General features: G+C 45.9%; 1 protein-coding gene across 1 annotated transcript in view; it reads left to right on the top strand.

The window, feature by feature from the left end:
* Nucleotides 1-14,704, top strand: part of nalf1a (NALCN channel auxiliary factor 1a) — a gene marked incomplete at both ends in the record, with an annotated part of 31,271 nt that extends 16,567 nt beyond the window's left edge. Inside the window, 2 exons of the mRNA XM_080023884.1 lie at nucleotides 12,542-12,713; nucleotides 14,406-14,704. Of these exons, the coding sequence (XP_079880010.1) occupies nucleotides 12,542-12,713; nucleotides 14,406-14,704 (471 nt within the window). The remainder of the gene's footprint in view (nucleotides 1-12,541; nucleotides 12,714-14,405) is intronic.
* Between the last annotated feature and the right edge of the window lie 279 nt (nucleotides 14,705-14,983).

Below are 14,983 nucleotides of genomic sequence, written 5' to 3' on the forward strand. Positions count from 1 at the left end.
TAGTCCCGCCAGAAGAGCGTTGGGATAATCTAGACTGGAGATGACGAGCGCCTGAACCAGAACTCGCGTCGCTTCCCTCGTGAGGTACGACCATGTTCTAGAGGGAAAACGTGCAGGAGCGAGTTGTAGCAGCGATGTGGCAAAGCAGGGGAGCTGGTGGTCCAGAATCACCCTGCAACGGGATGCGGAGGGCGTGTTCAGTGTGGGGCCAGCCATCTTGCTCCAGAAGAGATTAGCCACAAATCAAAGCAGCGGTCTTCAGCCCAAGAAGAACACGCAAGGGCTAAAGCAAAGCAGAGAGGGATTTGACGGCCCTGTCAAGGCTGGTGACAGAGACACCAGCTCCCCAAAAGGAGGTGGTGTTGTGGCGTGTAGAAGGGTGGCAGAGACACACCTGGTTATTAAACTGGGACGGCCATTACATGGACCTTCAGAGGACCTCAATAGTAAGAAGATACGAGCTGTCACTGTATTTTTCTGCTTTTGCTATTTTGTCTTTTCCGCCACCCGTGTTTTACTGCACCTGCCTAGGTGGAGATCTAAAATAGCACCGCTTCCATTCGGGCACTCAGTGTTAGCTTAAAGGGTGGGGTGTGGCCGGCAGTGTCTGTATGTCTTCAACAGGCGGAGTGAAGAGAGAGAACACTTTTGGGGGCAAATCCGTTACTTCTCCGGGCATGGATTTGATGTTTATCTGTGACGTTATTGTGGATTCTCTCCTGGCTGGCAGGACGGGGCCACGGAGGTTGTTTTTTTTTGGGTTGTTTTTTTTTCGTAGTAATGTGGCAGTGGCTTCCCCAGACAGACACTGATCGTCGTTTTGGAAAGACAAGTTATCTCTCTCTCTCTCTCTCTCTCTCTCTCTCTCGCTGTCATTATGGGGTGGGAATCACGGTATATGCGCTGTCCTCTGGGCAAAAAAAGAACCAGGGAAGAATTGAATTTAAAAAAAAATGCAACAGATAAGGAACAGAACCACAAAAGAACAGAACAGAAATGCCCTGGGGTCGTGACCCCGCTTCCCCTTCGACACAGTTTCATCCTTTTGGGATCTAATGAATAATTGCTGTTTTGAGATGTATCTGTTTATCTGTACATCAAATTTATTTATTTTTCTTTTTCTTTTTTTTAATTTGCTTCCACCTCTGACTCTGACTCTGCTCCACTTCCTCTCAGGTTAAGACGGAGCAGAGCAAACAGTGAGACGGAGCAGAGCAAACAGGCTGATCTCCTCCACAGCTCCCCACAGTTACTGTTTGTCCCCGGGCGACAGGGGGGGTAAAGAGTGGGTCAAGCGACTGGTGGGGTCCCTCTTCGGAAGCCATGGCGCCAAATGCTTAGAACATAGGTCCTGGTTCATAATATGAACTATTATGAACTATTATGTATTATAGTTTGCGGAAGATTTCTGTTAACTCTCCGATGGCCAAAGGGTTTTATGGCTACCCTTTTTTTTTTACAGTTAATTAAACATTTTATTGTTTGGCATATGAACTATCCTTAGGCTTTTTACCGCGAGAGAAAGCCTTTGTACTCTTTTTTGCTTTCAATATCACGGAAGAGGAAAAGGCAATGAAGAAAGTTGAACAAAAGCCACGGAACCTTCACTTCCTCCTCAATCCATATCCCGTATTGTTGCCCAAACAGCTAAAGGTCAAAAACCTTTACTATGAATTACCATCATTTTGAATGACATGACGTATTTACGTGGCTGACATCACTTCCGGTCGTAGTGTCTGACCCAAACCAGTTACGGTTGAAAAATGCGAACGCATCCCGGAGCCTTGATTGGAGGCGGAAATTCCGCAAAACACGTCACAGCTTTTGCCGTGCGACACCCTCCCGAGGAATGAATGGACCTCCGCTTTGTTCTTAGCGTTTTTCATGTTACCTGTGACGTAGGCTTGAGCCTTGAGGTGAAACTGAAGCGGTAATGCTCCAAACCAAAATCTAGCGAGGTTCCCACCAGACGGCTCCAACCTTTGGAGCGTGCGATCTCATTAAAGACGTTTGGGCGAGCTTGGTGTGTGTGTTTGTGTGACCGTGTTTTGAGAGAGTGTTTGAAGCGGACTAAGTGGCATGGCGACAGAGGTTGTCCTTTTTTGTGGCGTGGGGGTTCTGTAGCACCAGGTCCCCATTCACACTGATCACACATTAGACTGATCACATCAGACTCCAGCTCTGCTTCCTGACTAACTCAATTTGCGCTCGTGTGCTTCCCTCGTCCTGCCGGAGCAGGGCCAGGGAGGCGTGCCCGTGTGCACATGCACTCACACACGCACACACACACACAGACACACACGCACACACACACACACACACACACACACACACACACACACACACACACACACACACACACAAGCACACACAAACACACATAGATGCCCAACACACACACAAGCCCATGAGAACATAACATATACACATGTACACACACACACACTGATACAATTTGAAGACACACAACACGATCAAATAAAAAATGAGGACACACAAGCACATGCACAGCCAATATACACAGACACACACACACACACACACACACACACAGAAAACCAACAGAGAATGGAGCAGTACCCATTGAGCTCTAATGAAAAGCAGAAAAAGCTGTTGCCTTGGCAACTGCCTACACACACACGCACACACATGCACACACACAGATCTTCAGGAGGACCCAGATATCCTGTCTGTGTCTGTCTGGGATTGTCTTTGGTTCCCTTTTGAATGCGACGGCATCCCTCGACAGATTACCTCACCCACTGGAAAGGCTTTTATGCTAAATCACTGCAAATTCAATATTCGGGTGGGCCTGACACACGCACACACACACACACACACACACACACGACTACACACACAAACACACAAACACACACGACAACACACACACATACATACATACAGACAGACATACAAACGTGCATAAAATGAGTAGAATGCTACGCCTACACTTTCTCCAACTGGTGATACATTTGCAGATGCATCAGTGATCAGTGGTTTGATTTTGGGGCGGGGTTGTATTGCAGCTTGTTTGAGCGCAAATTTCCTCCCAAAACATTACAAAGTGGTGGAGGATTCTGTGGGGATTCAACCGTAAAGAGATGTATTGGGGACGATGACAGTTCTCAACTGCTCTGTGCTTGTTAAACTGTTTATTTCCATTTGTGTTGGTGTGTGTATCGATCGTTCAGCTCCCTCCATCGGTCAGCGGCCGTGCCTAGAACTGTGTCGAAAACGGAACAATATCTCCATTTCTGACGGCTGATCATTACGTTCCTTCCGGACTTTTAGGCTTTCAAACAAACATTTTTTTTTTCATGTGTTTGCTACTCTTTTCCTGGCATTTCCAAACATACACCCTCAGGAAAGACTCCCAAAAATCTCTCACCGGCTCTTTGGAACAGTACATCTTCAATACACTGCTAGTAAAGCCACAGACCCTGAGATAAGTTCTTATTTTGGTATACAACAATAAATAAATGAATACAATTATAACAGCAGCTTTAACTATACTATTATTATTATTATTATTATTATTATTGTTATTATTATTATTATTATTATTATTATTATTATTATTATCATCATCATGTGAAATGTCAGCTCTTTTCTTTTCAGAATTATATTATTATTCTTTACCCTGCCTGTCAGTCTGGGTGATTTTTCTGCAAGTGCAGGCGGGTTCAACGTGTGTGAGTTATGTTCTGGGAGTGAAAGGTGTGTCAGTTTCTGGCAAGTTAACGTGGAAGCTTTTGCCGATTGGGTGAAGGAGGATCGATCTCCTCTGACGAGGCCTTGACAGTGTTGGAGATACAGCTTTGCAGGCTGCATGGTGGAGACTACCCAAAACATGAAATCCATGTGTGTCTTCTGCCATTCTCACCACAAAGGTGAAACATATCATTTCATAATAATAAATAAATGCAAAGTTGGAGTAGTTCAGCATGAATGCAATGGCATGCAGTCTCAGATAAGATCATTCGACGAAACCACAAAACCTAAAACCTACAGTTTGTCGTTTGTCCTTTTGGGTAAGCCGTAACTTGTTTGGAAGACGTGTCCCCCGTCGGTGCACTTCCATTCTTAATTCCAGGCCTGGACTGGCCATCTGGGATGCTGATCAGATAAAAAAAAAAACAATTGTTAAATCTCTAGAGCGAGGACCAGGCGTGGGCAATTACTTCCCACGGGGGACCACATGAGAAATTCATCAGGGCGGGACCGCGATCCCCAGCTCCGTCCTGTGTTTCCTTTTCCTGACATTAAAAGAATTAAAAAGCAAACAGACTACAGTAACCTATATCATTTTGTGGCAAAAAATAGTACACTACATCCAGAACAGAAGTACTGAGTTCATATTATCATTATGTTATTATTTTGGTTGCATAGTTCTTAGTGACTGACGCCTGCAGTTGGGGGAAAAAAAACAAAACACTTATGTGGTCTGCCACGGCCTTGAATTCAATCAAGGCGTTCGGAAACGTCTTGAAAACAGATTAAAAGATCCCGCCGTTGAATTCATAACACAACGCTGCCTCTGTCACTTTTTTTTTGGGCTGTGGTCTGTCCTTCAACGAGTGCTTGTCTGGCCAAGCAGCTTTGGGCACAATAAACTGTGCCTAAGACCTCTCTGTAACACAAATAAGCAAAGGAAACGTCCACCTCCCTTCAACACGGATATGGGCGCACTGCAAACGTACCTGGGGCATTTGATTTGATTTACTAGACATAAAGATGTAGACTAGCCCACCCCCTATAGACCGGGTGTGAAATAGCTTCTCTCTGGGAGTCTCGAGGTATGAGGTCTCTGGTTTCAGTGAAGATTTTGGTAGATCACTGTGTAGATGACGTATTTCTATTTGGTAGCCGATGGGATTGAACCGCTCATGCGCCCATGCTTCTTGACAGCGTAGCCCAGAACTCATTTCGTCCAGATGGATTCCGCAACTGCCCTATCCAAATTCCTTGCTCCATTTTGAGCAAGGATTTCACGGCGCCTCTGAAAGGTTTCTGCTACCGTTGGCAGTTTCCGCATTTCCTCCATTTCCCCTTGTGGTCCTCATCCTACTCCGTCTGATTCTGTGAAAAAGGAAAATGATGAAAATTCAGTTTTAAGCCATAGCTCAATAACTGTAATTTCTATTTACTCAGAGTGTAATGAAAATCCTCTGACACGGCGATAGACCATCAGTCCAGAAGTTGTTAATTTTCATATTTTAAGGCGAACATTATTTTTTTGATCATACTCCACGGTTGCCAACACCCTTTATTAAATGGGTAACAGCGCATTTGTGAGCAGCTAAAATACAGCTTATCTTCAGATCAGACATGCTGTGAATAGACATCCTGTCACCAAGCCCATTGTCATGTGAGGGAATTGTAACTCTTCAACCGCTGCAATTTATTTTTAGAATTTTTAAATTAGTCTTGTCCTGTTTTTACTGTTGTATAAAGACTATTACTCTCCCATACACTATCCCGTACGCAAAAGAATGGAAACACATGCAATATATACAGTATTTAGAATATAATATCAAGAACCTAAAAGATTAAAATAACAATGCCTGCAACTGTGGAATGCCATCGCACGTTCCTGCAGTCCTGGGTGTGTGGCGGTGTATTGCAGCGCCCTTCAAGACAAAAGAAGAGCCTCCAGTTCTTTTAGGGACGAAGGAGGTGGAAATCGACTTTGCACCCTTCTCTCCGTGACTTCCCACGTGACTCTCCGTGACTTCGGCGCTGTTTGCTCAGCGGTCTGTACCATCATCCTGGAATATGGGAACACCCGGAGACCAACAGGGGTTTTGCCTCCTAGGGTGCGCCTGGATCCCCACCTCCTTTAACGGTTGGCAACAGACATCGCGGGTTGAAGGCCTCCTTTGGCTTCTTGCAATCAGGAACATGACTGAATCAAAGATGACCTGACGAGAGATGACTCATCTGGTTTTGTGCTCCTTTACACCAGGTTATGCACTTTTGGACGTTGGCCTTGTATACATTCCAACGTACGTGCATCTATCTCTGGGGGTGAGCGAACGTCGCGGTATTTCAGACTGTACCCATTGAGGCAGCATTTGTGACCAACGCACTCTCAATTTGGGCACTATTGGCCTCTCTGGAACTCTGTTCGCTGAAGTGATAATTTTCAGACCTCTATATATTTATTGAGTTGTCTGCTAATTGGCAAACAACTCAGTGTGATTCATCATTGCAGCTGCAATGTCATCAAGCTTCTTCAAAGTTTAAACTCCTTTTTCATTTGGTGTTTCCATGTTTTGGCATGAGCACTACTCCTTTGCGTCCCGTCGTCTTTCTTTCTCGACGTCCATTTCGTGCTGCCTGCGTGCAACTAATGTACGGTCATTCAATTGAATGCACGTATTTTCTATTCTGTGCCTAAACTTAATGCCGGTCAACGTCTCAAATGCAACGTTTTTCCATCCATGGTGGGGCAGTTCTGAATTATTAAGGGCGGATGGCGGGCCTGCACGTGACTGAACTGTTAGGGACCACACCCTATTACGAGCCAGTATTGGCAAAAACAGTCACCACTTGGATGGGTCTGGCAACCCCCGACGCGCGGAGGCATTTTTCTGGTCGGGCATCGGCCCGTCCCGGTCACAGGGTTTGGGAAGGTGTGTGTAAGGAGAGATATGCCAAGGAAACGAGGACAAAGAGGCAAAGGAAACCGAACATCAGTATCCTGGAATAATACCCAGGCCTTGTATCTGCAATGTTTATACCAAACGGCCTTGCTGGCTGCCGTATTTCTGACATTACTCATGCTCGTTCTATCAGTGCGGCGATAGGAGCATCATTCTCTCCGCTCGTTTAAGATCTGCAGGGATGGTCCATGGTGGTGTTGATGTTTGTGTTTTAGAGCACCCACAAATAGGAGCTTGTGAGAAACAAGGTATGGTGCCGCTGTACTTGGCCCTGACCCTCACTAGTACAGCTCGGTAAAGGGCTGTTTTCGATTGAGAAAATTATATGTTGTCCCTTATAACAAGAGAGAGAGTGCGGGGGCGTGGTCCTCTGGGCCGACCTGATTGACCTTATCAGCGGTGGTTCAAATGCTCTTCAATGGGGTTGTGCAAGGGTATAAGCCCCATATTTATATACCATGTCTCCAATTTATATTCATATCATATATTCATAATGTATAGTAATTAGTATGAATGCTGCAACACTGTAACTTATACTTACTGTCGACTTCCACCTGCCCCTATTGGGCTCACAAGTTAGCATAATGCTACTAGTTGGTATAGTGCTACTAGTTAGCATTGTGCTGCTAGTTTGCATAGTGCTACTACTACTACTACTACTGTTAGTTAAAATAGTGCAACTAGTTGGCATAGTGATGTTATCTTGTGAAGATAGATACTCACCTGTGTGGTTTTTTTACATTACAATTACAACACGGAGCAATTAGGGGTTAAGTGTCTTGCTCAAGGACACTACAGCATGCTAGCAGGAGGAGCCTGGAATCAAACCAGCAACCTTTAGGTTACTAGACGACCAGCTCTACCTCCTGAGCTATTTCTTATCAATTTATTGTGTAGCTCTTTCTTGACTGCACAGTTTTTTTCCCCTGCTGTAACATATGATTTTCCTCCAGGGATGAATAGTCTTACCTTATCTTAGTAAGGACTGTTGCCATGTACAGCCCGTGTGAACCAGAATAGCTAATGGCCTTACTGCCATTGCAACAATACTTTGCAGATGTTAACAGGTACTGTAACAATGGCTGCGTTTCCACCCAAAGTTCCTGGAACTTTTAGTCCTGGGAACTTTTTTCCAGGGAGTAAAAGGTTCCTTCAGCCCGTTGGTGTCTGCGTTTCCTCCGCCGTCTTAAGGCCCACAAAATGTATGCAAATGAATCCGCTGACGTATGAAAAACGATACAAAAAACCTCTCCATTCCAGCAGGTGGCATTGGTGCAGAGGACTTTACAACAACAAGAAGAATAACATGGATGAAGAAAGACAACCAAAGTGAAAGTGGAATATCACATTGGTTGTCTTTCTTTATCCATTTTATTCTTCTGTCCTTGTATTTACTGTCAAAAAAAAAATAATTTCACTTTCGCTTTTCACATTTTATCATCAAGTTTGAAACATATTGAAACCCATGAGTTCACACACAAGGAATCGAACCTGGGTCTACTGTGTAGGAGGGCAAAATCCGGCTGGCTGCAGTATATGTAACACGTGTTTATTCATATATATATATATATATATATATATATATATATTTATATATATATATATATATATATATATATATATATTTTTTTTTTTTTTTATATATATATATATATATATATACACATACATACACTCTGCCGTTTTGTCATTTTCAGTATTTTATTATCAAAAAACGGAAAACAATTACATTTCTCTTCTTTTGAACAAAACTGTTCATACAGTCAGTTTTCATCTACAGATTTTTTTCAAAAAGGTGTCTGAAATAAAATGCTGCGAGTTCTCGACCAATCAGAAGTGTTCAGCGCTGCGAGCCCAACGTTCCGGAACTTTTGAAAAGTACTACCCCGCCCAGCAGGGACTTTCTGGTTCCTGGGACTTTGCCCCCGGAACTTAATTTCGACCCTGGTCCTTGCGGTGAAAACGCACAGAGTTCCTACAAAGGTTCCTCGATCCTGAGGTGGAAACGCAGCGTTGGCTGTGACTGTAATGGCTCCCACACTAAGTACTACACACAGGAGGCTTGTGGGTGGAGAGAGGCCTAAACCGACGTCGACCCGACATGCCGAGGGCTGAGGCCATCCATCCGATTAAAACGTCCACCTCTTCCCCATGCACTTTGGCAAAACTCTGCTCGAAAAAGGTCACCGCTGACCACAGCATTCCATGGTCAGTTTCATCAGCCGCTGACCTTCTGCCCGCGCTGGACTGTAACCGTGACGATAAAATGTTCTCATTGCTTTGGAGACGCAAACAATTGTCGTAGGGGTAACGGTGGATGGCGGGTGCGGCTGAACGCTGTCAATCAAATTGGGGAAGTGGTCATAGTGGATTTTGACCAAAGCCTGCGGTGATTAAATACAGGTGTACACACAGATCACAGAATATCCCTCTGGGACAGCAGCTATAACCCCAAAAGGGATATGCCTCTACGTTGTCAGCCGTTGCCTATTCCTACAACATCCATGCCAGTGCCAAGGTTTTGTGTTTTCTATTGACTCTTGGAATTAGCGCCAAAGAAAGCGTGATCCTCGAGCTGCGCTGAGCTCTGTGGCCACTGCACCCCCCAGGCTCAGCTTCATGTCCATTTGATTATTATTAGTTTGTTGTGGCCATGAAAGCGATAAATAACACACGCACATCCGATACCGAATCAAATGGGTGCTGGATCCCAAAAAAATCTTGTAAAGTAGAAAGGAGAGATTTCACGCATCAAAATTTGCTCCCGTTTAAAGGATTTATAGCATGTGGTGACATTTCGAGCACAAGGCTCTTCCTCAGACTTCTGATACACCAGAGAGTCGCCATCTTTAAATGACAAGACCATGTGACAGTGCACCGAGTGTTAAAGCAGCACTACAGTATGTAACTTTTGGTATTTGGGATTTGGCGCCCAGTTTCAGAGTGCAATTGCACTTTTATACCACTGTCGTAAAACTCGTTCCGGTGTCCGAAAATAATTGATTTTACCGGAAAAATTTGAACCTTATCGGTCACATTTCAATAACATTCTGCTTTACAAATGCAGATATAATGTACACCAGGGTTACAGAGCCCCTTGCACGGACCTCGCCGCTTCCCTGAGCCGTGCGCAGGAGGGTGCGAGGATCTGCCCCATGCTGTAGGTACCAGATGTGCTCGGCCTGGCGGATCGGCTCGCACACTCGAGTCAAGAGCGTGAAACAAACCCTGTGATGTAACGAAAGTGAGGGCCGCCGTGCGCCGGCTGAGGTGCGGGTGTCGGGCGCACCGCCGGCCCGTCTCGCCCGCACCTCAGGGAGTTGGAGCGGCTGCGTTTTGTATGAGCATTGTTAGCGGACATTTTGACCGGCAAGTTTATAATTTGTCATTTTTTAAATACATTTTTCCAGGGCAAAAAAAGGGAGTTACTGGAGCCAAACATCAAGGAAGTGACGTAGTGCCGTGAAGCGTAACTCACTTTTCCTACGGTTTCGTACCCGAACACACAGTGTGAGAACAGGCATCCCGGGGGGAATTAAAGAGGTGTCATCTTCCATATTACATATCATACATATATACAAATATACAAACTTTCATAGATATACAAATTTTACTGGTTATTTAAAAATACCCAGATTTGTATAGATGGGTAACATACTGTATATACACAAGGTTTAATAATAACAATATATATAGAAAGAAATACAATTCATGTACCACCAATATCTATTGGTGGTACATGAATAAGGACTCGGGCTAACCAGCCGTCATATGTACTATCTATTTGAGGCGCCTCTGTCTCATATTGAAAGTATCTGTGTTATTTAGACCAAGGGAACCTGTAACACCATAAAACACCATAAACAGCAGGGAAACACTCTGAAGAGATGACACAACATACAATATTATAATTTCAGATCTGACACAAGACATACATTCACAAAAAAGGCCGGATGTCGAGGTCCTCACTAAGGCCTAAGTGGACTAAGTGCCCAGTGCATGAATCCAGAAAAGTCCATGTTAAGGGAGCATAGTTAATTTAATGTTGTGGCTATGAGACATGACACTTCCCCATTTTGTTCAACTTTCCCCCGACTACATTCAAAGGGTGTACCGTTGCAAGGCCAGTAGAAAGCGTTAAGTTGCCCCAGCTGTCCGAAGCTCTCTTGTGGACAATAGCCGGACGAGGCCTTGTGTTGCTCCGGCATGGCGCTGACCTGACAATGGTCCAGGACAAATCTTCCCTGTCATTTGCCTACCGACCTGGCCCTTCCGTTGGCGGTCAGGAACTGTTATCTTCATAGCTGCTCGCTGTATCTGCATCCGAACGCCAAGCCCCTAATGAGAGTGGTTGGTGCCATGGAGCTATGCAGCGAACTGCACCCCTGATACTGGTATCACTGAGTGGAAAATTGGGCTGAATTATCTTTGTCAGCATGGGTTCCACAAGTAAAACAAGCCATTTCTTTTCCCTTTAACATTGCATTGTGTCCCTGGCCATTGAAGCATTTCCAATGAAACTGTCCTGTATGAATGGTCATTACAAACAAATTGCACGTGTTGAAAGACCTCCTATAACGTAACAATGTCTCTGGGGGAAAATGAACGTCTTTTTTTATTTTTTACTTTCGGAGAACCCTCCACTCGATTACAGATATTGTCAAACTGGAGTTCCAGCGACGCGACACCGCGGCTCTTTCTCCGAAATAAGATCGGGTTATATTTAGACGTCTTTACTTGAAATTGGTCTGATCCACCTGATCCACACCACCTCCTCCTCGCATAATCATCTTGTCTCCTTGGCTTTTGTGGGTTAGGTGTCAGGTAAATGGGTAGTTGTCAAGAGAGAGCAGGTTCTCATGCCGCTCCCCACACAGACCCAGTCACATACTGGTAGAAGGGTGGTAGAGTACACCTCCCTTTTAAACATTTGCATCTTGTCAAGGGCTCAGTCTCTTGCTCCTTCTAATGATGAGGGCGGAAGGCTTACAGAGAAAATTCTGTTTCCCTGTTGTTTTTTTTTGGTTGTTTTTTTTCGAGGGGTTGGAAGACTGGTCTTCAGATTTAAGGTGAACTTTACAGCCACAGTCTTCCCCAAACATCAAAAACAACAACAAAAAAAAACAAAAACGTTTTTTGTTTTGAATATTTCCCGTGTCAAATGCAACGTTGCCTGCAGCAAAGTTGCCGGTAGGAAGCCGTGCGACTTCCTGTTTCTAGTCTCTTCAATTATGTGTATGTCACGTTTCCTTTCCTTTCTTCTCCACCCCTCCATCCTCTCGTCCTCCTCCCCTTTTCTTCCTCTCTCTTTTTCTTCTCCCTTCTCTCTCCCCTCCTCTCATCCTCTCTTCCCCTCCTCTTCCGCCCTCCCCTCCTCTCCTCTTTCCCTCCTCTCACAAACCCTCGCCCCCTTCCTCTCTCTCTCTCTCTCTCTCTCTCTCCTCCTCTCTCATCCTCTCTCCTCTCCCCCCTCGCCTCCCCTCCTCTTTCACCCCTCTCTCTCATCCTCCTCCTTCCCCCTCCACTCCTCTTTCGCCTCCTCTCTCTTTCTCTCTCTCCTCACCCCCCTCCTCTCTCATCCTCTCCCCCCTCTCTCTCCTCCCCTCCTGTCATCCTCTCTCCTCTCCTCCTCTTCCCCCTCCTCTCCTCTCTCACCCCTCTCTCTCTCTCTCTCCTCTCACCCCCCGACGCTCTCATCCCCTCCCTCCTCTCTCCCTCTCTCACCCTCTCTCCTCTCTTCCTCTTCCCCCCTCCACTCCTCTCTCTCTCTCTCTCTCTCTCTCTCTCTCTCTCTCTCTCTCTCTCTCTCTCTCTCTCTCTCTCTCTCTCTCTCTCTCTCTCTCTCTCTTTCTCCCCCCCCCCACCCTCTCCAGATGGCCTACAAGCCCTGGCTGTGTGCTCAGTACTTCCCCACCACGCAGCTCTTCTGCCAGAGGAAGGTTCCGTGCCACCAGTACTGCCTGGAGGTGCAGCAGAGCTGTCCATTCATCCTGCCCGACAACGACGACCTGATACACGGAGGGAGCCCCAGCTTCATCTGCACAGGTCAGCGTACTCTATTACTACTGCAGTGTATCATCACAAACATAATGGAATTAAGAACCATCACATCTCGATACCTGAAGTTTTATTATGATTAGGGCAAGGCTGGCAAATTAATTTGAAGTCACCGGCAGTCTGGTCACAACATGACACTTGATTGGTAGTCTGTGTATGCGCGCATGCGCGTGGCCATCACCGATGCAGCTCATGTAGATGCTACAGTATTTCGGGCCAAAAACTCAGAATCAAGCCCTATGACAGTTTTAAGCCAAAGCAAAGGTTGACTAGTTTGATATTTAAGAGAACTAAACTTCAATTGGAGCTGCCAGGCAAGAGGAGAAGCGGAAGGCCAAAGAGAAGCTTTATGGATGTGGTGAGGGAGGACACGCAGGCAGTTGGTGTAAGGGAGGAAGCTGCGCAGAACAGAAGGTGTTGGAGGCAGATGATCCGCTGTGGCGACCCCTAAGGGGAGCAGCCCACAGAAGAAGAAGAAGAAGAAACTTCGATTGGTTTCACTGTATCTACAAGATTTACACACATATTGATAATATATTTTGATTAAAATATCCTTTTTTTGTACAATTATTTTTTTGATCCAAATAATCCCACAGGCCAGGCTGAACCCCCTGGTGGCTGAGTTTGGCCTGCGGGCCAAATTTTTGACACCGGTGGATTAGAGGACACAACCTTAACCTTTGCATGATATGCGGTTTGGATCATTCCATGGCGGGCTGACATACTTTAGCACATTGTGGTTCAATGTGTTTGACCCTGTAAAGCAGGGTTTGGAATACACAAGTGAATATTGTGATCAATATTAATATTATGTCAAATGTTACAATACGTCAAATCAAAGACAGAGCCTACCTTTTTGAAGCATATAGTCATACTTGGGCTGTTAAATTGTGATATGTTGTTGTGATATATTCTTTGCTTGGATTCAAAAGGCATTTTGATGACATCTAGTGGTCTCAGGCGGAGGGGGCGGAGCAACTTTAGTCGAGGAGATTTTTAGAATTTCTAACAACGTAATCCCCAACTGCATCTTTGAGGGCTCAAGTATGACAGAGAAATTCCTGTTTGGACAGTTCCAATCAGAGGTTTTTTTGGAGGTGGTTGGAAACTTCGTCTTCTGATTTACAGTGAACTTCACAGGTAACTCTAAAGTGGAAAACGTGACTGTCTCACAGCCCCAGCCTTCCCCAAACATTAAAAATAATGTTAAAAAAACATTATATTTATACTTTTGCTGTATATTCAGAGTTATACTACGGATATACATGTTTCGGATAACTTTAAAATAAATACATTTTTAATACACTTTTTACCATCAAACTACTTGTGGCAATTGCCGCAGGTTATCAGTAGGAAGCGGCACAACTTCCTGTTTCTAGTCTCTTACACTACATGCAGATGTAGCCAAAAAAGCTGACGTGTGGCAAGTGTGTTAAAGAGAAATACGACAAATTACACAATTTGCAACCTTTTTGTTTCTCTTGGAAAGGGCGGTCCAACATGTTATTGTCTTTTACTTAAACGTTTGCCCCGTTGGACTGCATCCAAGCACGGTGAAAAGCTGCATCAGGGCTGAAAAGCAGCGACCCCGTCCTTCAATCCCTACGCGGCTTCCCCGCGCGTATCTTCTCCTTTTTGGGATTATTATTCACGTCATTTTCTTCCCGCCCTTCTCCGCAGGGCTTCTCGGAGAGCACCCGTCGGACGGCGAGGCAGAGTGCTGCGACGTCCGGTGGGACTTACACACGGACCCCCCTTCAGGCGGGACGCTAGAAAGGACTGCCCCCCCCTGCCGGCCCCCCGGGGCCTCGGCCACCTCCGCCGCCTCCCCAAGACTGTGCCACGGGCGCCTGAAGATCTGCCTGCTGGCGCTCGTCCTCCTGCACACCGTCATCATCATCTCAGCCTCCAGCAACTCCACGTGGGCGGGCACGACCGCCGCCCTCGTGCCGGAGGAGCGGGCCGCTAACGAGGAGTGAGACCTCCCGCGGGGGGTGGGTGGGTGGTGGGTGGGGGGTGGGGAGGTCAAATCAAAAGACTTAGCTTGTATAATGATGTCGCCTCACGAGGAAACAAAACCGTTTTCCTTTACAGTACTTTCGGCAGTGTCACGGCTGCCGGGGACAATCCACCGCCAATGAACTGTCCACAACACGACGCGGGGGAGTGGGGGGGAGGGGGGCTTGCATTGGAGCCCTTGGCATCGGTGGGGGGTGGGGTGGGGGGGCAAGACATTTGTGCAAAATTGCCCCCCCCCC

The sequence above is a fragment of the Zeus faber genome, assembly GCF_960531495.2.
Source record: "Zeus faber genome assembly, chromosome: 2".
Classification (NCBI taxonomy): Eukaryota; Metazoa; Chordata; class Actinopteri; order Zeiformes; family Zeidae; genus Zeus; species Zeus faber.